The sequence below is a fragment of the Sprattus sprattus genome, assembly GCF_963457725.1.
Source record: "Sprattus sprattus genome assembly, chromosome: 7".
Taxonomy (NCBI): domain Eukaryota; kingdom Metazoa; phylum Chordata; class Actinopteri; order Clupeiformes; family Clupeidae; genus Sprattus; species Sprattus sprattus.
In genome coordinates this window covers 36392844-36419746 of record NC_137926.1, presented here as the reverse complement: position 1 = coordinate 36419746, position 26903 = coordinate 36392844, and the positions used below count along the sequence as shown (strand labels likewise).

Below are 26903 nucleotides of genomic sequence, written 5' to 3'. Positions count from 1 at the left end.
TGACTTTCCCGTTATGGAAGACCAAGTAGGAATGAAAATGTGTTACGTGTTCATGATGTCATATGCAAATAACAGTGTTGTAGAGACAGTCACCTTACTGCAGTGGGACTTCATCATACCTAGATGAGCCTACAATATGACACAGCCTAACCTATCCCCAGATTATGATATATCTAATCAATCTCATCAAAATGTTTTCTAAGTATGGTATCAACGTAGCGAAAATATCATATACATGACGTGTCGTAACAAAAATGTTGGTATTGTGACAACATTACTGTCCATACAACAGTAATGTCAATCTCAACTACCTGTGGATTATACCTTAGTGGCCAGTGTTGCAAACCTTTTGTGAATTTATTCTAGGCAGAATGTGGAAAGGTAAATTATTGAAGGCTTTCTGGGTATTTTCACAAGTTATTGTCTTGCATGTATTCAGTCTCAAGTTTGTTCCTCATTTTGAGATGTGCTTATATAGGGGGCGTTTCCGGCCAGACTGAAGAAAGTGTTTATTGTTGGGGCACCAGTGTGGTTCCGTGTTCCATACAACCTGTTGAGTCTGCTGTTGAAGGACAAGCTAAGGGAGAGGGTAAGTGTACAGAGTTGGCAGATGCCTCGTGTTTAGAAAGCAACAAGTTACAAAGAACTGAGCAATTAGGAATCCAAAGCTCTGCAGCTCTGGCATTGTCTCCCCGTCTCCTGTCCTTTCTCCCTTTTTCCTTTCTCTGCTTCTATTAATGCTTCCACTTGGTGGGAAAGAAAAACTTGTGGTTGGGCCATGATTGCAAGCAAAAAAATGAAAAATGTTATGGCATCTGCAAGTCTGATCTTGATGTCATTGATTTATGTAAGCCGTAATTATGTTTAGAAAGTGATAATATAATCTATTCGCATCATGCGGGAATAGGAGGTGATGACATTAATCCGGTGAAGTAGGTCCATCAACCTAATAATAATATCAATTATATGCAACCTAATAATAATATCAATCCTATGCGACCTAATAATAATATCAATCCTATGAGACCTTATAATAATATCAATCCTATGACACCTAATAATAATATCAATCCTATGCAACCTAATAATAATATCAATCCTATGCAAACTAATAATAATATCAATCCTATGCGACCTAATAATAATATCAATCCTATGAGACCTAATAATAATATCAATCCTATGCAACCTAATAATAATATCAATCCTATGCAACCAAATAATAATATCAATCCTATGACACCTAATAATAATATCAATCCTATGCAACCTAATAATAATATCAATTCTATGCAACCTAATAATAATATCAATCCTATTTGACCTAATAATAATATAAATCCTATGCGACCTAATAATAATAATAATAATATCAATCCTATGAGACCTAATAATAATAATAATATCAATCCTATGCGACCTAATAATAATATCAATCCTATGCGACCTAATAATAATATCAATTCTATGCAACCTAATAATAATATCAATCCTATGCAACCTAATAAAAATATCAATCCTATGCAACCTAATAATACTATAAATCCTATGCGACCTAATAATAATATCAATCCTATGCAACCTAATAATAATATCAATCCTATTTGACCTAATAATAATATAAATCCTATGCGACCTAATAATAATATCAATCCTATGACACCTAATAATAATATCAATCCTATGCAACCTAATAATAATATAAATTCTATGCAACCTAATAATAATATCAATCCTATGCGACATAATAATAATATCAATCCTATGCGACCTAATAATAATATCAATCCTATGCGACCTAATAATAATATCAATCCTATGCAACCTAATAATATTCATCCTATGCAACCTAATAATAATATCAATCCTATGCAACCTAATAATAATATAAATCCTATGCGACCTAATAATAATCTTCATCCTATGCAACCTAATAATAATATCAATCCTATGCAACCTAATAATAATATAAATCCTATGCAACCTAATAATAATATCAATCCTATGCGACCTAATAATAATATCAATTCTATGCAACCTAATAATAATATCAATCCTATGCAACCTAATAAAAATATCAATCCTATGCAACCTAATAATAATATAAATCCTATGCGACCTAATAATAATATCAATCCTATTTGACCTAATAATAATATCAATCCTATTTGACCTAATAATAATATAAATCCTATGCGACCTAATAATAATATCAATCCTATGACACCTAATAATAATATCAATCCTATGCAACCTAATAATAATATAAATTCTATGCAACCTAATAATAATATCAATCCTATGCGACATAATAATAATATCAATCCTATGCGACCTAATAATAATATCAATCCTATGCAACCTAATAATAATATAAATCCTATGCAACCTAATAATAATATCAATCCTATGACACCTAATAATAATATAAATCCTATGGGGGAGGGGGGACTTCTCGCCCTTCACTAAGTTGATATCAATGTAAGCCCTTGCACCACTGATGTGTTATAATTGTTCAATGGAAATGTGGAGTCATTTAATATCACCTGCAAGTGGCTGTGAAAATTTTGAGCCCAAGACTGGCTTTTAATGCTGAACTGATTTAAGAAATTAAACTTTGATTAAGGCTATGCAGTTAAGAGTTTGTTTGTTCCCTGATTTCAACGGTTGCCTAGTTGCTATGCTATGCTAGCTAGCTAGCTAAGGAATCATTTAAATAACCTAGAATGGTTTAAATTGTATTAATTTGCATACAATGATAGCTAGTTATCTAGATGATGTTGGTCTTCTCAATTTAACGGATACAATTATAATAAGAAAAGGTAGAAACACTCAGGGTGCCTGTGCAGCTTTGCTATTACATTAGGTTTAACTTTAACTTGGATACCTAAGCTACCTAGGTGACTTTAACTAGCATGAGACTTTAACTATGACTGTGCCATAAATTAGTGCTCTATTTTAACACTGGAAATCTTTGCTGACAGTGCTGACTGCTTTGCGTCTTGCCGAGGTATTCCGTAATATGCTGTTTCATGTGGGGCTGAAGACACAAAAAACATGACTGACAGTTTAGTGGGAATGGCAGTTCAATATTTATTTCTGGTTGTTTTTAATCTGGCATTATTATAGATTTCACATGTGAAAGGGTCTCTAGGAACAGCTGTAAAATCCAAATTCAGAAACACTTCAAGCTGATAACTGAATAGCGAGCTGCTATTAGTAGTCAGGTGGCTTAACAACGTGTTCGTGACCGGGGTGATAAAAGCATGAAATTTGGCACACAGTTAGCTTTTACCCTACCAAATGATATTAGAAGGGGGTGCCCAAGTGAAACTGCTTGTTTTTTCGTTTTAAGGAGATTTTTAGTTTTGACCGATATCAAGATATGCGTTACCTGTGGTACAATTTTCCCAAAAAAATTTTGCCTAGAAATGCTCACCAAATAAGTAATAAAACTGCTATTCATGCATGTTTGTGTTTTCTAGTTAGTTTTTTATATGTATTGGTTTGAAAAAGTAGCAAAATTAAAATAAACAGACAAAAAGTCCATGCGCGAGCTCATCCTAGACTGTGGAATGACGTCATTTGGTACAATTTTCAAAACAGTTATTTTACCACCATTTAAAAAAAAAAAAAAAAAAATTGCATTTGGTCTTGTATATGTATACATACTAGGCTACACAATGATATTAGAAGGGGTGCCCAAGTGGAACTGCTTGTTTTTCCGTTTTAAGGAGAAATCAACCCAGGTTTATTTCCCAGCCACTGCATTTATATTGTACTTTTGGCAACACTGACTTCAATCAACTTTATTTAATGAATAACACATTTTTCTTTATTCCTGATTAACCTCTCTAACAGTTGGTCTCAAACTAGCGAGCTAAGTTAGGTAGCATCACAACTACAATAATACAGTAGCCTATTGTAAGCACTATTAAAAGCTTGTTTCCAAACTTATTCCACCAACAAACATGCGCCTTATAACTTTTCTGAAGTTCTTGAATTTTTCTTCTTAAACTTGAAAACTATGCCACGCATACAGATAATCCCAAGATAAGGCTATAGACCAAATATCAATACGGCCTGTACAACTAGTACATTAATTTGTTTCTGGAATGTTATCATAATGTAATCTACTTTCTTCCCTACTTCATGACGGACATTATTTGTCTTGGGGTTTGCGTGACGAGTATATATTTTTGTATTCCAGGTGCAAATGGTAAAAATGACCGATCTTCCTCAGCACCTTCCACGGGACTGTCTCCCTGAACATTTAGGAGGGGTACTCCCACTGGATGCTTGTGGCTTGAACAAACATTTATTAGCAACCCAGAATGGAAGGTCTGACCCTGTGGATGAGCTGGTTAGCATTCCAGTGGACGGCGTCTCCATCCACACTGTAGGCCCAGAGGCCTTGAGACTCCAGGAGCTGATGGAGCATGTGGGGGCGCTGCATCGGCCTGGCATCTATGCAGAGTATGAGGAGATCCGTAAAGAGGCCCCGTCTGGGACCTTCCACTGTGCTCTGTAAGTTTGTTACTCATGCCAGTAGTTATGGAAGTGCCAACAACACCAAGGTCACGGATTTTATACACAGAGAGTACACACGCTGATGGAAAAATAGAATATATATGCTGTAGGTTGCTTTGGATAGAGGTATATACCTTTAATTCATTTAAATGAATTAATTTAAATGTATTAGCCAATTAATAGTTTAAAACAGTTTTCTAAAGTTAAGTTAAGGTTCTGATGAGTGATGTGTAATTTAAACAAGCCTGTTTTTTTTTTTTTTAAACAGAGCTCCATACAATCAGGACAAGAATCGGTATGCAGATGTTCTTTGCTTAGACCAAACACGAGTTTGCCTCAAAGCCAGGAGAAATGAGGTGTGTAGATCAAACCTTAATTTCTGTTGAATTTGAAATGTCTGTATTTCATGACTGTAGTGATCTCAGGCAATATATTACACTTGTTTCTCACTGCTTGTGATATTTCCACTACAGAGATCAGACTACATTAATGCCAGCTTTATGGATGGATACAAACAGAAGAATGCCTATATCGGCACGCAAGGTGTGGTTGAAATATTCTTAACTAGCTGGAAATCCATTGGGCTGAAAATTGTCAAAAAAGTAATTGCAATTGATTTATTTTTATGAATACACACTAAAAGAAGAGATGAGAGAATTTTGAGACATTAAGGAGTTATTTTATTGCATAATATGCTGTTACACACAGCTAGTGTTGTCACGATACCAACATTTTTGTCATGTCATGTCATTTGTCATGTAATTTTGTCAAGTCATGTATTTTAATACATTTCAATACCATTCCTAGAACACATTTTGATGAGACTGATTAGAGATATCATAATCTAGGAACAGTTTATTCCAAGTAATATTATAGCCTAATGTTGCACAAAAAAAGAAGGAAAAAAGAATTCCTATGTATGAAACACGAATGGCCAAATCTCAAAGGCCATCTGTATAAAATTACATTTGTGACTTTGCTAGAGATGCATGTGTGCATTAAATAAAGGGGAAGCTTGGGGCATATGCATGATTGAAAAGTCTCTTTGCAGTGATTTGCATACGACTTCCTGAGCCCCTTTCACATATAAAATCCATTATCAGGTTAAAACAACACAGAGTAAATAACATTTTCATTCCCACTCAGTCTTCCATAATGTTCCAGTAAGGTGTCTTCCCACCTGACTGTAAATCACAGGATATTACGAAGCACAAACCACCGCGTGTAGAACGTGTAAGGTCTCATGCTATCTGCATCTAAGGGAACTATCTTAACAGTTGGTAGGATGCTAGGGTATGTTAATATGAACTAATTAGATGCCAAGTAAAACGTATGTATTTGGAAAGCTGCACAGGCACCAGAGGAGTTTCTGCCCATGGATTAAAGTTTTCCGTCGCTATGACGGATTTCCGTCAACTCGGCTCGCATAAGGCCAACAATGAGATCGATGCAGATCCGAAGAGAAAAAAAATAGGGAGGGGGGGGATATAATTTTCTGTAATAATAATTTTATTAACTTGTCAAAAACATCTTCTAAACCTGATTGTTCAAATCCTTGATTGTGATTGGCTAAAAGCCATTGTAAAATCCAGCATTACCTTACAATTTGACCTGATTACATTCCATATTACTGCGCAGCGAATGGCAAGGCATTCATATAGGGCAATTTCATACCCAGTGTTCCATCTGGCTGTTGCGTTGCTTCAAGGGTTGCGTGGCAACGATTTATTTAGGAACTATAATTTTTAGTGGCGGAAGAATGACGGTTTATCATTAAACTATTGTTTCTTAAATTGAATTGTCTTTATTTATGAAACCATATCAAATATGTGTAGTAACAGGTAACAGCTTCGCATCGTGCCTAACAACTCCCTTACCTGTTCTAAAATCAGCGCAAAGCACAGCCTTTTGGGGCTTATTGCTTAAGTAGCATATGACCCGGTCATTTGCCATTTAATGTTTTGATTTTTCGCCTTGACTGATTGTTGCGTGAAGAAACGAACGTTCTAACAAAAAATATTTGGAGCGCTTCCTAATCAGACCCGGCTGTTACTGCGAGAGTGAGGAGAAATGAGGATCAGTGCAGTCTCTGTCACCATCTCAGGTTCTAAAATATAAAATGTATACACCCAGCGACTGTCTAAAATGAAAGCTAGATTGACAGGGTGGAGGAAGACAATGACAAAGAGAAAAAGACCCGGTTTTGTTTTCAAGGCATGTCGGAATTGTGGACAACGAGTTGCCCAAATCCTTGTCAATCCAGCACATGCAAATTCTTCTGCTGACTCCATCAAGGGGAGCGAAAACATTCAGAAATACATGGCATTTCGTCACCAAGCTCCAAGCGACACACATCGCCTACGGTGAATGATAACTAGTAATAATACTTTTAGAAATGATTTAGTTCGGTTAAGCTAGTTTAATGTTAGTTAGCTAACGTTGGCTATCTCTGATAGTGCGTTGGCTACAAAGGCTTGCTTGCATGCTAGCTAACTAGTCTACACCGCGTTCCACATTATTATGCACATTACACTTTGCTCAGATTTTCCTTTATAGTAATGCACATTCAGTCAGTATCATTTTCAAGTCATCAACTGTTAGAGTATAATTCAAATTGTATTGAACAAACCTCCCAATGATAACAGTATTTTTCTCAAAAATAAAAAACTCAAAATGCAGTGTTCCAAATTATTATGCAGAGTTTCAAAGTCTCAGAGTTTCAAGATATTTTATAGGTTGTAAAGAACTACAAATTGTAATTTGTTGAATTTGCAGCATTAGGAAGCTGTATTTACTGAAAAAAAAAAATGTAATCAAAAACATCTTAACAGGTCAAGTTACATGTTACATAGGACCCCTTCTTTGATATCAGCCTCACAATTCTGGCATCCATTGAACTCATGAGTTCTTTGATTGTTTCTGCTTTAATGGCTTATCAGGATGCCATAATAGCCTCCCAGAGCACCTGAATGGATGTGAACTGCCTTCCACCCACATAGATATTTTGCTTGATGATGCTCCAAAGGTTCTCAATAGGGTTAAGGTCAGGGTAAGATGGGGGCCACGCCATGAGTTTCTCTTCTTTTATGCAAAGAATACCTCTGGGGCATTGGCTGCTATAGCCAATGCCCCAGAGGTATTCTTTGCAGCATGAGATGGTGCATTGTTATGCATAAATATGACTTTGCTATTGAAGGCGCGGCTCTTCTTTTTGTACCACGGAAGAAAGTGGTCAGTCAGAAACTCTACATACTTTGCTGAGGTCATTTTCACACCGTCGGGGACCCTGAAGGGGCCTACCAGCTCTCTCCCCATGAATACGGCCCAAAACATGACTTTGCCACCTCCTTGTTGACGTCTTAGCCTTGTTGGGACATGGTGGCCATTCACCAACCATCCATCAGGACCATCAAGGGCTGCACGGCACTCATCCGTAAACAAAACAGTTTGAAAGTAAGTCTTAATGTAGTCCTGAGCCTACTGCAATCTTTTTTGCTTGTGAGCTGGGTTTAGGGGTGGCCGAAATAAGGTTTAAGGACACTTGCAAACCTCTTGAGCATCCTACATCCTGAGGTTCGCGAGACTCCAGAGGCACCAGCGGCTTCAAACACCTGTTTGCTGCTATTCAATGGCATTTTAGTGGCTGCTCTCTTGACCCTACGCATTTGTTTTGCAGAAATATTCCTTATCTTGCCTTTATCTGAACGAACCCACTTGTGCTGTGAATCAGTGACAAATGTCTTCCCCATGCGCAATTCTTTGGAAATATCCAATGTTGTGATACCTTGACCAAGGTATTGCACTATTTGCCGCTTTTCAGCAGCAGAGAGATCCTTTTACTTCCCCATTTTGCCTGAAACATGTAGCTTGCTTAATAATGTGGAACATCCTTCTTAAGTAGTTTTCCTTTGATTGGGCTCACCTGGCAAACTAATTTTCTCAGGTGTCTGAGATTGATTTAAATCATTCAATTAGCCCTGAGACACAATACCACCCATGACTTTAATCGAAAAAAAATTCAAATTAATGTTTATGACCCTTAAATCCAATTTGCATAATAATGTGGAACGCGGTGTAATTAGTCTAATCTGTTGGCTATTTCCTGTAGGCCTACTATGGTAGGTATATGATTAAAGGTAACACAAAAATCCATAAATATAATGTGTTATAAAAGAAAAAAAACGATTGTTAAAAGTTATTTTTTTTTACCTTTAATAAGATTGTATTAGTTGTTATTACTATAACAACTAATAACCTAAAATAAATAAGAATACTATTGAATATGATTGTCTAATTTACGTTGTCTGTTTGGTTTTTGTTAAAAAAATCTAAGAAAACACTTTGAATCTGTAGACTAATGCTAATAGTCTTATTATTGCCATTTGATGACAATTGTTCATATACTGTAAGCCTAAATAAGTGTGTTTATTATTTTGAACAAAGGTTAGGCCTAAATGTTATTTCACAACTTTCTAAAAGTGCCCCCATTTTATTTTTAGATGCGTCCGGCATCTCTATAAGAGGGTATGTCCGTCCGTCCGTCGGTCGGTCGGTCTGTCTGAAACGCATTCTTTCAATTGTAATTCCCTCCTGTGTCCACAAGGTGGCAGAGTTGAGTTGACGCATCTTGTTGTCCGCTCGGACTTGTTTTTTAAATGCCCCTGGATTTCAGTAAATCGTTTTGTCATGTATAGCCCATTAACAAGAATGGTGAAGTCTTGCAAAAATATTGGTTTTATGCTCTAGCTTTGAACTAGTAAGTGATAATATCGTGATAATATGAAGTTCAAATATCGAGGCGGTATGCAGCCACAACCCCATGTGAGTGCCGATTTTTTTTTTTTCAGTCAGATGATTTTTTTTTTTGCTTTAATCCCTGTTTCTGCCTTTTTAAACTGAGGAGACTGTAACTTCGGCTAGATAACTAGTTATCATTAAATGCAAATTTAACTCCGCCATTTAAACTGCTTAAGGTTATTTAAAAGGTTCCTTAGCTAGTATAGCAACTAGGCAACCATAGCAACCAGGAAATGCCGCATGCTGCATAGCCTGAAGCAGTTTTCATTTCTCAAAATCAGCCCATCAATAAAAGTTTTGCGTTCAAAGTGATGCGGATCATGTGAAATGACATCAAACAATCCTGAGAGAAATACTGGGACATCAATAGGGCAAGGGCTCACTCTGATATCAGTGTAGAGAATGAAGGGCCAGAAGTTCCCCCTCCCTCTTGACCTTGCCACAAAGGGATTGATTATCGGTTTGATTTCACAGTTTGCTCCTATTCCCATTTGACACCATTACAGCATAACTGTAAATAAACATTAATAGTTCAATTCAATTCAATTCAATTCAATTCAATTCAATTCAATTCAATTCAATTCAATTCTATTTGTATAGCGCCATAACAATACAATTGCCTCTCGGCGCTTAACAGAGCCCAGAGCCTGAACCCCCTTAGTGCATGCACAACGGCAACAGGGGCAAGAAAAAACTCCCTGTTAGGCAGGGAGAAACCTTGAGCAGAACCACGGCACATAAGGGGGGACCCATCTGCTTGAGGTCGGCTGGGTGGAGACAGGAAGGTGGGACGGGGGGAAGGGGGGAAGGGGAAGGGTAGTGTGGCAGAAGGGGAAAGGAAGCAACAGGGGCAATACACAGCCAGCATTTGGTCACTGGACATATGTGTACGTACATCTGGTGGTAAATACATGATACAGACAAGACCAGATTACTGTGGCAATAGGGTTATTGTTACAGGGGTAGGGGATGTAGGGACAGAGAAACATTTCGGTGGAGGCAATAATGTATATTGTACATAAATGCAAGCATAGGGTATTGGGTAGAGTAGGTGTACGGCAATGCAGTGGGTGCGGTTGTCCGAGGGTTTCTCTAGGTAGACCAGGTAGAGAGACTACGTGCAGAGTGGTGGGGGTGGGGAGGGAAAGTTCCACATCCATCAGCGATTGGAACACGCCTGGCTCCGGGGAGGCAGTGGACCTTGCAGGGGCCGTTTGTTAAAGGGGGGGGTGTGGACATCTCGGACCATGGAGCTGCCGATGACCAGGGTGGGGGTCGTCACATCCAGCGGGAGAAGTCGTCAAGGGGATGATGACTGAGTTGAGGGCCCAGGATGGGGAGCAGGGCGGCGTGGGCGATGCTGGTGATGCTCTGGAGCCGGTCTGCAGGGGCGATTCGGGGCGGGCTGAGGAGGGGAGTGATCAGGCCCAGGAGGCTCCTCCTGATCCATCTAACAAACAGGAAATGACGAATCAGTCTGCAGGTCTGTCAGTCGGGAATCAGCACGAACAAACACACAGATGAATCATTTCACCAACCAGGGACATGTCACCTGTGTGTCGGTTTGCCTGTTGCATATTGCAATATTTAGATATGTTTAGTTTTTCTGGCATTGAACATTTTGTTTTTTGCTGTGATCTGTTTGCCGGGGCCGTACATGCATCCACTCGGCAAACAGGAAACACATTTGATGTTGCGGTACTAAATTACAAGTAGTAATTTCATTTGTTTTTTGTTGTGATCTGTTTGCCGGGGCCGTACATGCATCCACTAGTTGACTTTCAGCATCACATTAGGGAAATATTAAGGCTATGTATGAATATGTATATTATTACTGTTGGAGAGGCTTTTCAATATTTCTGTATTTCTTTCATGGATTCCTGAGTGAACTAGTCAACTATCACCTGTCATTCTTAGAATTCCTTAAAAAGGATCTAAACCGATGTCTGACTAGGTGTGACATGTTGCCTCCAGGGGCGGACTGGCCATCGGGAATACCGGGGAAATCCCCGGTGGGCCGATGGCCCAAAACACCAGCCCATTATCATCATCAACCGGCCCACCGCCATCAGGCCCACTCGCAGCGCATATCAGTACAATATATTATTTAACTTCTGTAGACAACGTTAATCTAATTTTCTCTAAAAACTACAAATGAGTAGAAGCACTGACTGAGTTTTATACTCCTACTTGTAATCTGTCTTCACACCTATGGTGACCTATTTTTTTTTTTTTTTTTTTTTTTTTGACGTTACGAAAACCACTGACTGGTGACAGTGATAAGGTAAGATGTGGCGTTGACCTTGCCAAATGTTAGCTTGCTATTCACAGATGAGGTAACGTTCCCTACAGCAAGCCTAGCTAACGGTATGTCTTAAATTGAGACCATTATGATCTGGTAAAATAAGCAAGCTGTTGTCAACATCGAGATTATCTATTTTAACATGTTAGCCGTAGTCACTTGCTTACAATCGATGAGCAAGCTATCCATGGTGGTAGTTGTAAATAGGGCAATCTTATCATTTCTAATACTGTAACTTGTGTCAAATAAGTTAACCAGCTAGTCTGTTATGCTAAAATCTCTGTGTTACACCAACACTTACATTATAAACAATGTTAATATGTTATCTAGATTGTTAATATGTTATCTAAAGGTGTTGAATTGGCCAAGTAAAGCTTGCGTTTCACAACACTTAGCCTACATTATAAACAATGTTAATATGTTATCTAGATAGATGATTCTGGAATAAAACATGGATAAATGGATACAAAATAAATGAAGGGACATTTATAATAGACAAAAAATTGCGATTAAATATTGTCATAATTTGACAGCACTAATTTCAAGTATATTTATCTAATACGCTTTGAGTGTACTAACCAATAGGCTTTGTATACGTATAACCATCTGATCTGATAGCCATCTGATCTGATCTGATACTATTCATCTTGCAAACTATACCTACCTTGGAGTGTTACAATAGCCAGTATCATTTTATTCCATGTGTCCATCCAGGCAAATTGGTGGATCCAAATGTTATTAAAAAACAAGCCTATATGATGTAATTTCTTTGTAATCAACCAAAATAAGGTTAAGTGTATGGGTATTTTTCCCAGTAGGCCACTGACCGATACGTGCGATCCATTGAGTGGGCAATGCGCTGTGTACTTAGTGGGCCGCGCACCGTGTATTAAGTGGGCCGGTCTGACAGTAACTCCCGGGCCACTTTTCCCCCCCAGTCCGCCCCTGGTTGCCTCCCTTTGTGAGACACACTTTAAAACAGCGGTGCTGCCATGTTTTGGGGCTACTTTAGAGCTGAAATATCTCACATATTCCATTTCGGGGTCCCCCTTTGTCAGTGAGACAATGTGTTGCTGAAGCGCCTGCCATCACTTTAAGTTTAGTGTCTAAGCAAAAGTGAAAAATCCCCTCTCTCTGCTCTTGACTCACTTCACACTGATCAAAAAGCCATTCACATGATAAGAGTATGTTTTTTTTTCTTCAAAATGCTGGTATTGTACTGTTTTCAAATCTCTAGTACTGTGGTACTTTTTCAGTATCAGGATATGGTGAAACACTACACACAACAATTATTATTGTTTATTATTACTTTTCTATTTCAGGTCCCCTTGAGAGAACATATGGAGATTTCTGGAGGATGGTGTGGGAACAAAATGTTCTTGTTATTGTTATGACTACAAGGTAAGCACAAACACTACTAAACAGGAATCTGAGTTTAGGATCTATGACATTATAACATCTTAATCCAGGGGTGCCCAACCGTTTTATTAAACCAAGATCTAGGCCTGTTGCCAGTCTGCCAAGAGGCGCCCGTAGTTATTACTGTACTACCTACATTTTAAGGTTCAAATGCATACAACAATCATGATCAAATTGAAAGACGAACTATCCAAAGCAGAAAGATGCAGAAAAAAATAAACACTGAATAATATTCTATGCTGTATGGGTTTGAGTTTCATTCTATTAATAAGGAGTCACATTTGTGATATTTTGGGGTATAATTAGAGTGCATCATTAAGATAGTCAGTGACTTTTGCTCAGTGATCCAGTGATGCTGATATGGTTGACTACTTTAAAACGTGGTATTGAATGATTTAAGTACTTATTAAATGAGCTCATTTGAATGAATTGATTGATTTTTGATATCACGCCGGTAATAAATGTTGGAATGTGTCTGAAATCTACAGGACGGATGAGGGTGGTAGAAAAAAGTGTGGCCAGTACTGGCCCTTAGAAGAGGGAGGGCAGGAGGTGTATGGCCCCATCGCAGTAGTCAACCAGAGAGTGGAGAAACACTCCCACTACAATAAGACCACTCTAGAGCTGCACAACACTGAGGTAAGGGGACCACTCTATGGAAGCTAATACGTGTTTTACAAGAGACAAGCTGTATTAAATCTCACAGTTGCAGGACAGATTGGCCGCATCAACATAACATATTTCATTACATTTCCTATTATGTCCAAAGTGACGGTATTGTACAGACATGTGTGCTCTTTGGGTATCGAACCCATGACTTCGGCACCTTGCTCTACGTGTTGAGCTCCGGTAACAAGGAAATCTGACACTAATGTTAATGGTTCAGCCAATGTCCAACACAAAGGAGGCTAAACGGTTTTCAAGTGTCCTGAACATATAAGAGTACCATAGCCAAGAGCCTTGACTCCGTCAAATAATAATAATTATAATGAGGTTGGATGTGTGGAATATATGACATAACTTATGAAAATATATTTTTGTAAAAAGTCTGTAAAAAGGTTTGAAGCATTCCCTGTGTTTTGTCCAGAACTGTGAGCAGAGAACAGTGGTGCATTTGCAGTATGTAAGCTGGCCAGACTATGGTGTGCCCACCTCTGCTGTAACACTCATCGACTTCCTGGCTGCAGTCAAGAGGCACCAGAAGAATGCTGTAATAACCATGGGTACACAGTGGAGTGGACATCACCTCGGGCCTCCAGTAGTGGTTCACTGCAGCGCAGGAATCGGCAGAACAGGTTTTTTTTTTTTCCCTTCAGCGCCATTTCCCTTGGGTGGTGTGTGTGTGTGAATATTCTTTGCTGGTAAACAATTGTTTGCAGGGTCCATAGTAAAACACAGGTGTCTCTCTGGGTTTATCATACAGTGGCTTCCAGACCAGCATTCCAGTGTGTGTTATTCAAAATGATTCTCTGGTATTCCAGTGTGTGTTATTCAAAATGATTCTCTGGTATTCCAGTGTGTGTTATTCAAAATGATTCTCTGGTATTCCAGTGTGTGTTATTCATAATGATTCTCTGGCCCTCAGAATGATCTTTCAAGGATGTGAACGTAAATTTGATTTCCTACTTTGTGTGCTCTTTTATTGCTCTGTGACTGGATGGATACTGGAAGATATGTTGGCTCCTCTCAAGACAACTAATGATTTCCTGTCTTTCCCAGGTACTTTCTGTGCTCTGGACATCTGCTTGTCTCAGCTCCAGGATGTTGGGACGCTGAATGTGTTTCAGACAGTTCGCCGGATGAGGATGCACAGAGCCTTTTGCATCCAGACCCCAGAACAGTACTACTTTTGTTACACTGCCATTATTGAGCATGTTCAAAGACAGGGATTGCTTATTGACAGCCAGTGATCTCTACAGAGGTGCACCCCCACCACCCCACCCCCCCCCCCCCCCCCCCACACACACACACATTCCACTGGACCAATGGAGGCTGCAGGAAGCCATTTTAGAGTCGCCCCAACATTCCACTGGACCAATGGAGACTGCTGGAAGCCGTTTTAGGGTTGCTCCAACCATTTTACCAAGCCAAGTTGCATTTCTTGAATGAAGATTGCAGTGAACTGAATGCTTATTTCAGCACAAATCTGCAAAAATGTAGGAACTGGAGAAAACTGACGTGAACTTCTCCTTACTTAATTAACTACTATAAAGGAATGTCTACTGTACCTGTAATGCTGAGGCGTTGAATGATGGTCGTGTATAATTATATTATTTTCCTTTTAGTAGGTCTGTTTGTCACACATATAAGTCTAAACATGTGAGTGTATGTGTTGCTGCTAGCCGTATGTATTGACGGTAACAGAATTATCAAGCAGTTTCCATTAGTTAAGTGTAGCTTCAAAGCTAACCATCACCATAGGCTTTGTTTATATGTGTCATGTACCTCTCAGAAAGTGCCATGTATTTGTCTTTTAATGAACTATACAACATGAATCTTTATTAAGGCACACAGATATATAAGGATTAAGATTGTTATAGAAATGATTCCTCATAATTGTACTAGACGCCTCTATCCTAAGGATCCGCCATTGAGTTGAGACCAGGATGACCTGCCTCTAGATTGATACTTTTTTTTTATTGTTTCCTCGAGAAAGAAATTACTCATTTCAAACCCATTATATTCAGCCATTTAACCACTAATTGTACTAAATAGATACACAGTAAGAGTTCTGTGTTACCGATCTCTGTTCTGTGTAAGACAGATCTTGTCTAAGTTGAACCAAACTCATTTTTTGTTTGCAAAACTAAATATGCATGTTTAAGGACCATTTGTTTTGCTTTAGGTGAAAATTACAAAGCAGATATTTAATCCTCAGTAAATGTTAACTGTCTAATGCAAGGTATAAAATGAAGTGGACGTAAATACAATTGTGTGTGTTTGCTCTTTTTATAATTGCATACTCTGTATACAAAGTCTAAACAATACAAAACATATTGACACTGGTGGTCAAGAGGCACCACGCTTTTTACGTAAAAAAAAATATCATTCTATGTATTAGTTTGTTATTACTTAGTGACTATATACAATACTTACCGTATATAAATCTAATGGTAAATGTAGGGGTAGACAGGAAATCTAGTCAACTCACCAACAATAGCTGAGAACCCAGGATTAGGTTTTGTTTCATATGAGAGTTTATTTTATAGCACTATACTATACTAATAGGTTATAGGCGAAACCGGGGTTGTTAAATTAGTTTAATTAAATCAGTCTCATAAAATGTAATAATCATTACATTTAGTGTTTAATATTTTATAATTCAATTACTAAAATAATGGAAAGCTCTAGTTGTACCACTATGCTACAGTCTATGTATGGTATCACAATACTATCGTACTACAATATCACTACAAAGTCTATAACACTGGTTGATCTGATATCACCAAGTATTTACTGATCCAGGATCAGGGAGCTCATACACCTCGCAAATCCTCTCAGACTTATTTTTCAGCTACAATTAACTTTTTTTTTTGACCTTGTACAGTGTCTATTTCTCTTTATTTATTTTTTTAAATCTAAGCAAAAAAATGTCAAACTAACAATTTATAGGTACAAACATGACCAGCTATGGAGTTTGCTCTGCCATCTTTTATTTTTGATCTTCGCACTCTTTAGACTTGAGCAGAAACGTGATCTGATTGGCTAGTGCCTGTGCTGTCGTATTTGCATGAAAGGTGCTGTGAGTGAACCGGTGCCCAGCTTGAGAGAGCTCCTGTGGGTAGCTGAATGTACCGATTGGACTGAAAGATAACGTCTTCTCGATCAATTTATACGTTCGCTACAATATGTTGGATTTATGTTAATGTAAATGTAAAGGGAATAAATACAATTCTGATTCGGAAGACATTTAAATTTGTGGGAAAAAAAATTGGTTGAACCAAAGATTTCGCGAACCCCCTGATGAAGACCCCTGTCTTAAATGAATGGTATTCACTGTTGTAAACCCACTGCCAGAGACAGATTTTTGGGTTTATCACTGTTTTAAAGGGCAAAATGCGTTGCCCTTTTTATGAATTTGCTGTGACCAATGCTAGGTCACTGAAATGTAGATAAGGAATGAAATGTGATAAGCAGGGCTGTAGTGGAGGGTAAACGCACGTAAACGCCGTTTATGCACCTCTGGAATTTTGGAAATAGCGTTTACTCACCTATTACAGTTTTTTACAATTGCTAAAACACATTCTTGAAACAGTCACTCATTTTCTCTAAACTCTAAACACAAAACCTCATCTTCAAGCACTATTTACAAAACCTCTGAATCCTCTTGCAAAATGAAACTTTCGCCTCAAAACAGTTTTACCTGTGCTCAAAATCAAACACTGCTGTCAAATCATAAACAAAGTGTTCAAAATTATATACACTTTCAAGCAGTCAGTAAACAATACACCAAAAAATATAAAACACACTGTTCAAAACATATAGTTCTCAGGGAGAAGTACATTTTTTTTTTACCTCAAAACAAATTTCATATTTATCTATCATTGACTTTTGATGAATGAAAACATGTTCTCTCATAGTAGCTATACAAATGTATCAGAAATTATTACTTTGCTTTGCTCTAATTTGTGTGGGTTCTTTCTCCTTCCTGTACCCGTATAGTACTGTTCCCTGCATCTCACTACTCACAACTCACTCTTGTTCTTTGTTGATATGAGCAATCAATATCTATTGAGCAATCAGTACTGTTACTGTACCAAATAGAAAGCACAATGTTCAGGGCCATACAACTTGTTTACGTATTGTCCTTATACAGCCTACAATGCACTGTAGGCCTACTACAATATACACTACCACACTAAAAGGGACACAAATCAAAGGAGTCAACGTGGTGTACTTGTCCTCCTCCCCTCACATTGTTTCTTCTATTCATTCTCAGACTTTCTCCTTCCCACCTTCAACAACCTGTTTGCTCCCTGAACTGGCTCATATTGGTTGTGTCACATCATTTGATACAAGTTAAATACATTTTGAGTGGTTGTGTTCAATCAATGACATTTGTTCTCTATTTGTATTTGATTGTTGCCACTTGTGTTTACCAGTATGGATGACATGTGAATTAGAGTGCAGAATGTGTTTTAAGACTGAGAATGTGTTTAGAGTTTTCCTGAAAAGTCTAAGTGAGACCTGCAAATTGTGTTTTACCATGAGAAATAGTTTAAGGTATTGACAACAGACTGCACAATTAGCTTCATGAGTGTAGGCAACTGAGAACTTTGTTCAGCCAGTGGGTTTTAGTGTTTTAGCAATTGTAAAAAACTGTAATAGCGTTTACGCATCTCAAAGTGGCGTTTACGCATCTCAAAGTTCTCTGCGCCTAGTATTCTGCCGTTGTAATAATCCGAAATAAATTTAGTTTAATTTGAAATCACCTTAGACTAAATTTAATATTGTTGAACATATGAACGCTGTATTCTGAATAATTTTTATCTGCACTGTATTATGGTCTGTGACCCTCCAATCAGTGCCTTGCGGCTGCGGCACTACCAATAAAGATCCAGGAAGTATGTAAACACACACGTTGTGGATAAGCCTTTTGGAAATGGATTCATTAGCCATGGATATCAGGCGTTTTTTGAAGAGACCATTGAGTGCTTTCATTCACACAGATGCCCACAAAAGGCCTCAAGATCAAAGTAAGACTGAATTTTTTTTTTTACGTTGCTTTGGTTCGCACAACATCGCATTAAGACACGCGCTTTTAATAGCGTGCTTTCAAATACGATGATGCAAGGCAGCCTTCCCGGTTCAATATAAATACGCCTAATAAAACGTAAATTCTTTTAGCAATTGAAGATGCATCAGTAATTATCCTCAGGCATATCACGCTAATTCATTGAAAATTGTAGACAGATTCTTTGCAAGCCAGTTAGACATAGCTAAGTGAAATGTTTTAGCTTAGCTATAGAATCTTCCATTTTCGCAGTCATGGTCAAATATAAGTGTTGAAGAAGAGCCTACATGAGTGTTCAATCCAACACAGTATATGAAGTCCTGGCTGGTGAAGCACAGGAGAGGCATGAACCCCAGAACACGCCCATGCAAGGCAGGTTTCTCCAATGGTTAAAGAACAGGGGAAGTGTTTAATTGCAGCATGGTTTCTTTTTATATTATACTATTCAGCTGTAACACCCTGGGCCTGTTTCCAGAGGCCTTCATTTTTTTCCTATAGAGGTCCTATAGAGGTTCTTTCTTTTGTCTCCCCCACCACCCCCTTCATTTTTGTGAGGCCTACACCTACTTTTCTTAACTGTTTTCTTGACATTTTATCACCTACAAACTCCAAACACATCTATTCACTGTCATTGATTTAATATGACTTTAACTGACAACATAATGGAAATCAGCCAGGTCAGCCTAACAGAGTTGCGACGCTTTGTGTTGCGTTGCTTCGCACCATGTTTCATCGGGTCGAGGACTGTCTGATCTCAAAATTCATAGTTTACCCACCTCTAATTTTACCACTACAGCACTGGTGATAAGGGAGTTGTGGGTAATGTAGTCTATGGTGGGACATTCACTTACAAGGTAAAAGGGTTTCAATAATAAATATAGCTGCAAGAAGCAATGTGGTGGCCAAGCTGGTCAGATGACCCAGAAGAAGCCTTTGATACACTTATAAGAGACTTTTGATATCCTCAACAGAGGCTGGATTCGAACTGATGAGGATGCCAACGACAGGACACCAATCACCAACTCACTTACCTAGTGAGCTATTGTCGGTGATGGAAATCACACAGTTCAGTTACTGTCTCAAAATAGAAGCGGTTTTTCCTGTGGCAATGGTTGTCAAATTTGGACCAAGTTTAAACTGTTAAAAATCTGTAATTCAGTCCTATTTTGACAAGTCGAGGTGATTGTGGTCTGAAGATAATCTGTGCCAAATTTGGTGAATATTTGATATTCACCAAAAGCATTCAAAATGGCAGCCACCTCAATTCGACCACATTAATTTGATTGACTGTAACTAACAAACGGTTGCGAAAATCAAAACGCCAGGGGCTTGGTCTGAAGATCATGTGTGGCAATTTGGAAGAAGATTCAACAAGAATTGTAGGAGGAGTCGCGAAAAAACGTTTTCCTTAACATTCAAACTAGCGGAAAATCTATATAACTGGGTATTATGTCATAGAGTGCGTTGAATTAGTCTTTATCCAGGGAATCCAATGAAATCTCATTTTGGAAAATGGGGCATAATGGTTCAAAAGTAACGTTTGTAAACACATCTTCAACTTTGACCCATTGGTGGTGCTAGAGGGTTTGAGTGGGAGACATGAAAGTTGGTGAGATTGATGAGGGGACTAGTCCCAAAGAGTGTGCCAAATTTCACAACCTTTGACCATGCGGTTCAAAAGTAACGTGTGAAAACACATCTTCAACTTTGACCCGTTGGTGGCGCTAGAGGGTTCAAAAGGAAGACATGTGAAACTTGGTGAAATTGATGAGAGGATTGGTCCCAAAGAGTGTGCCAAATTTGGTGACAATTTGATATTCACCAAAAACGTAATATTCATTCATTCAAAATGGCAGCCAAATCAATTCGGCCACATCAATTTGATTGACTGTAACTAACAAACGCTTGCGAAAATCAAAACGCCAGGGGTTAACTTTTGTGAGGCTTGGTCTGAAGATGATGTGTGGCAATTTTGAAGAAAATTCGACAAGAATTCTAGGAGGAGTTACCAAAAAAACACTTTTCCTAAACATTCACAATAGCTTGAGAATCTATATAATTGTTAATAATGTCATATAGTGAGTTGAACTCGTCTTGATCCAGGGAATTCAATGATACCTCATTTTCGAAAATGCGGTATATTGTTCAAAAGTAACATGTATAAACACATCTTCAACTTTGACCCATTGGTGGCGCTAGAGGGTTTGAGTGGGAGACATGAAACTTGGTGGACTGTTCCCAATAAGTGTGCCAATTTTCACAACTTTTGACCATGTGGTTCTAGGGGCTGCCATAGACTCCCATTGCAGAAGAAGATGATGCGTAATAATAATAAAAAATAGAAAACCACTAGGTGGCATCGCAGCTTCGCTGCTTGGCCACCAATAAATAGAAAAACACTAGGTGGCTTCGCAGCTTCGCTGCTTGGCCACCAATAAAAGATTCAGTTATTAGTAGTCTTATCACAGGTGTATTGTTGTAACAATCAGCTGTCAGGGGTCATGTGGGAAGGCAATTTCGTTTAGCTGCTTTATTATTGGAGGCGGACCCTTTTGCCCATCACAGTCTTCCGTTCAGTAACAATTCAACAATATCACTAGAATAACTTGTAATTGTTAAAGCTATATATGCCACCTTGCGTATAGCACATAGTTTTGAGTCAAGCCAATTTATATTTACTTTTATTTGTTAATATTTTTATATATTCCATCCCAGGTCGAAAGTAAGTGTACATTTGTATTTCTTAAATTTTACACTTTTACTACTTAATGTGCTTTGTTATACTTTTAAGAAATGTGATAATATTGTAACAAATCTACCGAGCACGTCCACTGCTACACGCTCCATTGGTGCCCCCACTGCATACTGCTGTAGCGGGGCGTGGGAGCGTTGGATAGGCCTTTTCTTAGCTGTACAGGCGTCGCAGCAGTGAACAAAGAGCCTCACATCGCGTCGGCATCCTGGCCAGTAAAAACAGCCTTGTAAGCGGTGAAGTGTTTTGGATATGCCAAAGTGGGCAGCCCCCACTGCACCGTGCACAAGCTCCAACACACGGGCTCGTAAGCAAACTGGGACCACCAGCTGGAGGACATCATGACGCCTGTCAGGAGCCCGCCAGCGTCGGTGCAGCAGCTCGTTGTGTGAGACAAAGCAAGGCCACTGCAAGTACAAAGTCTTGGTCTCAGGGTCAAGTGCAGAGACGTCAGTCCATCGTGGGCGTTGCCCTGCACTTACCCATGACAAAACCCTGGCGAGGACCGGGTCTATAGACTGTGCCTCCTGCAGCTCCTCTGCTGCAAAAGTGTCCCTCCGGCTGTCCTCCGGTGACGCAGTCTGCGACACTGAGCCTTTGGCCGTGACTCTGCAGACCAGATCCACCTCCCCTCCGTCGACCGGGCTGGGCTGAGGTGCGCTGCTGTGCTGATGTGGGCTGCTGGGCTGGTTTGTGCTGATCTCTGCCGCCTCTCCGTCGACCAGGCTGGGCTGAGTTGCGCTGCTTGGCTGATTTGTGCTGATCTCTGCCGCCTCTCCGTCGACCAGGCTGGGCTGAGTTGCGCTGCTGGGCTGATGTAGGCTGATCTCTGCTGCCTCTCCGTCGACCAGGCTGGGCTGAGGTGCACTGCTGGGCTGATGGGCTGATGTGTGCTGATCACCGCCACCTCTCTGTTGACCGAGCTGGGCTGAGGTGCGCTGCTGGGCTGATGTGGGCTGCTGGGCTGATGTGGGCTGCTGGGCTGATGTGGGCTGCTGGGCTGATGTGGGCTGCTGGGCTGATGTGGGCTGCTGGGCTGATGTGGGCTGCTGGGCTGATGTGCGCTGCTGGGCTGATGTGGCCTGCTGGGCTGATGTGGGCTGCTGGGCTGATGTGGCCTGCTGGGCTGATGTGGGCTGCTGGGCTGATGTGCGCTGCTGGGCTGATGTGGCCTGCTGGGCTGATGTGGGCTGCTGGGCTGATGTGGGCTGCTGGGCTGATGTATGCTGCTGGGCTGATGTGGCCTGCTGGGCTGATGTGGGCTGCTGGGCTGATGTGCGCTGCTGGGCTGATGTGGCCTGCTGGGCTGATGTGGGCTGCTGGGCTGATGTATGCTGCTCACCGCCGCCTCTTCGTCGACCGGGCTGGGCTGGCTTGCGCTGCTCGCTGCTGTGCTGTCGTCCGGTGGACCAACTTGGAGCTTGGAGTACAGATTAGTACGGAAGTGGCGAATGCCCAGCACCACTGCTAACAGTTCGCGTCGGGTGACACAATAATTCCGTTCTGCCCGACTGAGTGAGCAGCTGAAGTAAGCTATCACCTGTTCCCCCTGTTCTCCTTCCTGGGAGAGGACCGCTCAGATCCCCACATCACTGGCATCCGTATCCAGAACGAACGGTAGCTGGGGGTTGGGAAACGCCAGTACTGGGGCCTCGGACAGTGCTCTCCGAAGTTGCAGGAATGCAGCATTGCAGCTCTGCCTCCACTGAAACGGCTGGCCCTTGTGCGTCAGCTGGTTCATTGGGCTGGCAACCGTAGCGAAGTCCTGAATGAAAAGTCGATAATAGGATGCCAGACCCAGAAAACTCCTGAGTTCTGCCACATCACGAGGAGCAGACCAGCTTTTCACAGTGTCCACTTTAGGCTGGGTCAGTGGCTACTCCCGCTGCCCCCACGACATGGCCCAGAAACCCAGTCTGTCTCCTCAAAAGGTTGCATTTCTTTGGGTGCAGTTTTAATCCAGCCCCACGGATCGCATCGAACACTTTCCCCAAACTCTCTAGAGCCCCGGAAAAGCTGGTTGCATGACATAATATATCGTCCAGATACACTACGCAGCAACTACGTGGCATGCCCGCCAGAACTCTTTCCATCAAGCGTTCAAAAGTTGCAGGTCCATTACACAGTCCAAACGGTAGCACTTTTAATTGCCATAACCCCTCCCCGATCGTAAATGCAGTCTTTGGGCAGGCTTCAGGGGCTAGCTCTATTTTCCAGTACCCGCTACGTAAATCAAGCAAACTAAACCAACTGGAGCCAGAGATACTGTCAAGCGCATCATCAATACGGGGGAGGGGGTATTATCCTTTTCTTGTTACCTGATTGAGGCACCTGTAGTCCACGCAGAATCGCCTTGACAAGTATTTTTTTGTGACGAGGACTGCAGGTGCCGCCCTCGGGCTGTTGCTGGGTTCAATCACGCTCGCCTCGGCCATTTCCTTGACCTTCTGTTCTGCTACATCTCTCTTGGCGAACGGCAGTCGGCGTGGACGAAGTCGAATCGGGCGGGCATCTCCGGTGTCGATTTCATGTTGCACCAAACTCGTGCTGGTACAATCCTCATTTCTAGCAGCGAAGATATCGGCATACCTGTCGAGAGGGTCTCGCACCTGGCTGCACTGAAGTTCGTCCAGTCCTTCACAGCTGCACACGCACAGCTCCTGTAGGGCTTGTTTTGTCTCGGCCAAGACTGGCGTGCCCCGAATCGGTGGCGGCTGGCTGTGATGTGGGCTGGAGGTCAAGGGCGCTGGGGGGGGTGGTTTGTGTGTCCGGGAGAACACGCTGGACGTGAGGTGATGTTAGTTTCTGACTTCCTCTTCGGTGACGGTGTTGGTGATGTTGTGAATCCTTGCCGAGCCTGACAAGAATTCCCCGTTGCAAATAGAGACATAGTGTCCGCTCCCAGGTGAAGCTGTGCTTGAGAAACATCCACCATGGCCCCCCATTTCTCCAGTAAATCCAAACCCAGGATACACTCGTCCTGAATATTCGCCAACCAGAACTGGTGGTGGGTTGTCACCTGGTTAATCCTCACACGCACCACTTTCCTCCCGTTCAAATCAGCACGCTCGCCAGTAATGGTGGTGATGCGCATCTTCGTTGCTTCCCAGCCTGGGGATCTCCCGGGCAATATGCCGGGATGTATGCCAGGTCGCATTAGTGAAATGGTGGAGCCCGTATCGATAAGTGCGCGACACGGGGCTCCATCCAACACACAGTCCACTTACAGTCCTCTGGTTTGACCCAGTCGCCCCAACCGCAGGTGAGTCGAGGAGGTGGTCGCAGTTGAAAGTGACATCCCTCCTCCCGTGTCACCCTCCTCTAGTTTTAGTGTGCATGGGGCGCCGGAGCCGGGCAGTTCCTGGAGACGTGTCCAGGCTCTCCGCACCTGTAACAGCCTTCGTTTCCCGCTGCCCTCTTCGGCCCTCGCCAGCTGCGTTGAGGGGGATTGGCTGATGCTTGTCGCGTTGTCTCCAACTCTTCCTCCTCCTCACTCATCTCCACTTGGCGTACACGGTGTCTGGTTTCCCTTGCACATAAGTTATGCTCCACCTGCTCTGCCTCATCCAGGGCCGACACCAGCGAACGAGGAGTGCTCAGGCAAATGTGCTCCCTCAATCGCGCCGGCTGGACACCTCGCACAAACCCGTCACCTCTGCGCTTGGAGGCGAGGTGATCTCGAGCGTCATCGGTGAACACTCTCCGTCCGTATCTGCGTTGTAGGGCGGCTTCGATGGCGGGCCAACTTGCGTGTTCTTCAGAGGGCAGGTCGACCAGTACCTGTAGGGCATTCCCCTCCAGTGCCAGCGCCACCTGAACTCCAGTTTCCTCCGCCGACCAGCCGTTCAAGTTCGCCGCCAGCCGTACTTGGACCAAGTACAGACATGGACAAAAATATTGGCACCCCTGCACTTCTGTCAGATAATGCACCACTACTCCCAGAAAAGTGTTGCAATTACAAATGTTTTTGTATTCACATGTTTATTTACTTATTTTGCATTGGAAAAACACAAAAAATCTGAGAAATAATGCCAAATCTGACTTTATTCCACATAAAACTCAAAAAAGGGCCGGACAAAATTATTATCACCCTCAACTTTATAATGGGTACAACACCCTTAAAAATAAAGAAATACAAATATCTGAAATCAATTGCTTCCTGTAACCATTAATGAGGTGTCTTACACCTCTCTTCGGAATTTCGGACCACTCGACTTTTGCCAACTGCTCCAGGTCTCTCACATTTGAAGGGTGCCTTCTCCCAACTACTGATTTGAGCTATCACCTGTTCCCCCTGTTCTCCTTTCTGGGAGAGGACCGCTCAGATCCCCACATCACTGGCATCCGTATCCAGAACGAACGGTAGCTGGGGGTTGGGAAACGCCAGTACTGGGGCCTCGGACAGTGCTCTCCGAAGTCGCAGGAATGCAGCATTGCAGCTCTGCCTCCACCTTCTCCGCACCTGAAACAGCCTTCGTTTCCCGCTGCCCTCTTCGGCCCTCGCCAGCTGCGTTGAGGGGGATTGGCTGATGCTTGTCGCGTTGTCTCCAACTCTTCCTCCTCCTCACTCATCTCCACTTGGCGTACACGGTGTCTGGTTTCCCTTGCACATAAGTTATGCTCCACCTGCTCTGCCTCATCCAGGGCCGACACCAGCGAACGAGGAGTGCTCAGGCAAATGTGCTCCCTCAATCGCGCCGGCTGGACACCTCGCACAAACCCGTCACCTCTGCGCTTGGAGGCGAGTTGATCTCGAGCGTCATCGGTGAACACTCTCCGTCCGTATCTGCGTTGTAGGGCGGCTTCGATGGCGGGCCAACTTGCGTGTTCTTCAGAGGGCAGGTCGACCAGTACCTGTAGGGCATTCCCCTCCAGTACCAGCGCCACCTGAACTCCAGTTTCCTCCGCCGACCAGCCGTTCAAGTTCGCCGCCAGCCGTACTTGGACCAAGTACAGACATGGACAAAAATATTGGCACCCCTGCACTTCTGTCAGATAATGCACCACTACTCCCAGAAAAGTGTTGCAATTACAAATGTTTTTGTATTCACATGTTTATTTACTTATTTTGCATTGGAAAAACACAAAAAATCAGAGAAATAATGCCAAATCTGACTTTATTCCACATAAAACTCAAAAAAGGGCCGGACAAAATTATTATCACCCTCAACTTTATAATGGGTACAACACCCTTAAAAATAAAGAAATACAAATATCTGAAATCAATTGCTTCCTGTAACCATTAATGAGGTGTCTTACACCTCTCTTCGGAATTTCGGACCACTCGACTTTTGCCAACTGCTCCAGGTCTCTCACATTTGAAGGGTGCCTTCTCCCAACTACTGATTTGAGATCATGCCCCAGTTGTG

The 26903-nt window shown here is 41.5% G+C and overlaps 1 protein-coding gene across 1 annotated transcript in view; it reads left to right on the top strand.

Moving 5' to 3' along the window:
- ptpn9a (protein tyrosine phosphatase non-receptor type 9a) overlaps positions 1-14958 on the top strand; it is a gene marked incomplete at its 3' end in the record, with an annotated part of 33379 nt that extends 18421 nt beyond the window's left edge. Inside the window, exons 6-13 of the mRNA XM_080841679.1 lie at positions 479-589; positions 4211-4527; positions 4799-4886; positions 5004-5073; positions 12952-13030; positions 13537-13687; positions 14136-14343; positions 14768-14958. Coding sequence (XP_080697805.1) covers positions 479-589; positions 4211-4527; positions 4799-4886; positions 5004-5073; positions 12952-13030; positions 13537-13687; positions 14136-14343; positions 14768-14958 — 1215 coding nt within the window. The remainder of the gene's footprint in view (positions 1-478; positions 590-4210; positions 4528-4798; positions 4887-5003; positions 5074-12951; positions 13031-13536; positions 13688-14135; positions 14344-14767) is intronic.
- Between the last annotated feature and the right edge of the window lie 11945 nt (positions 14959-26903).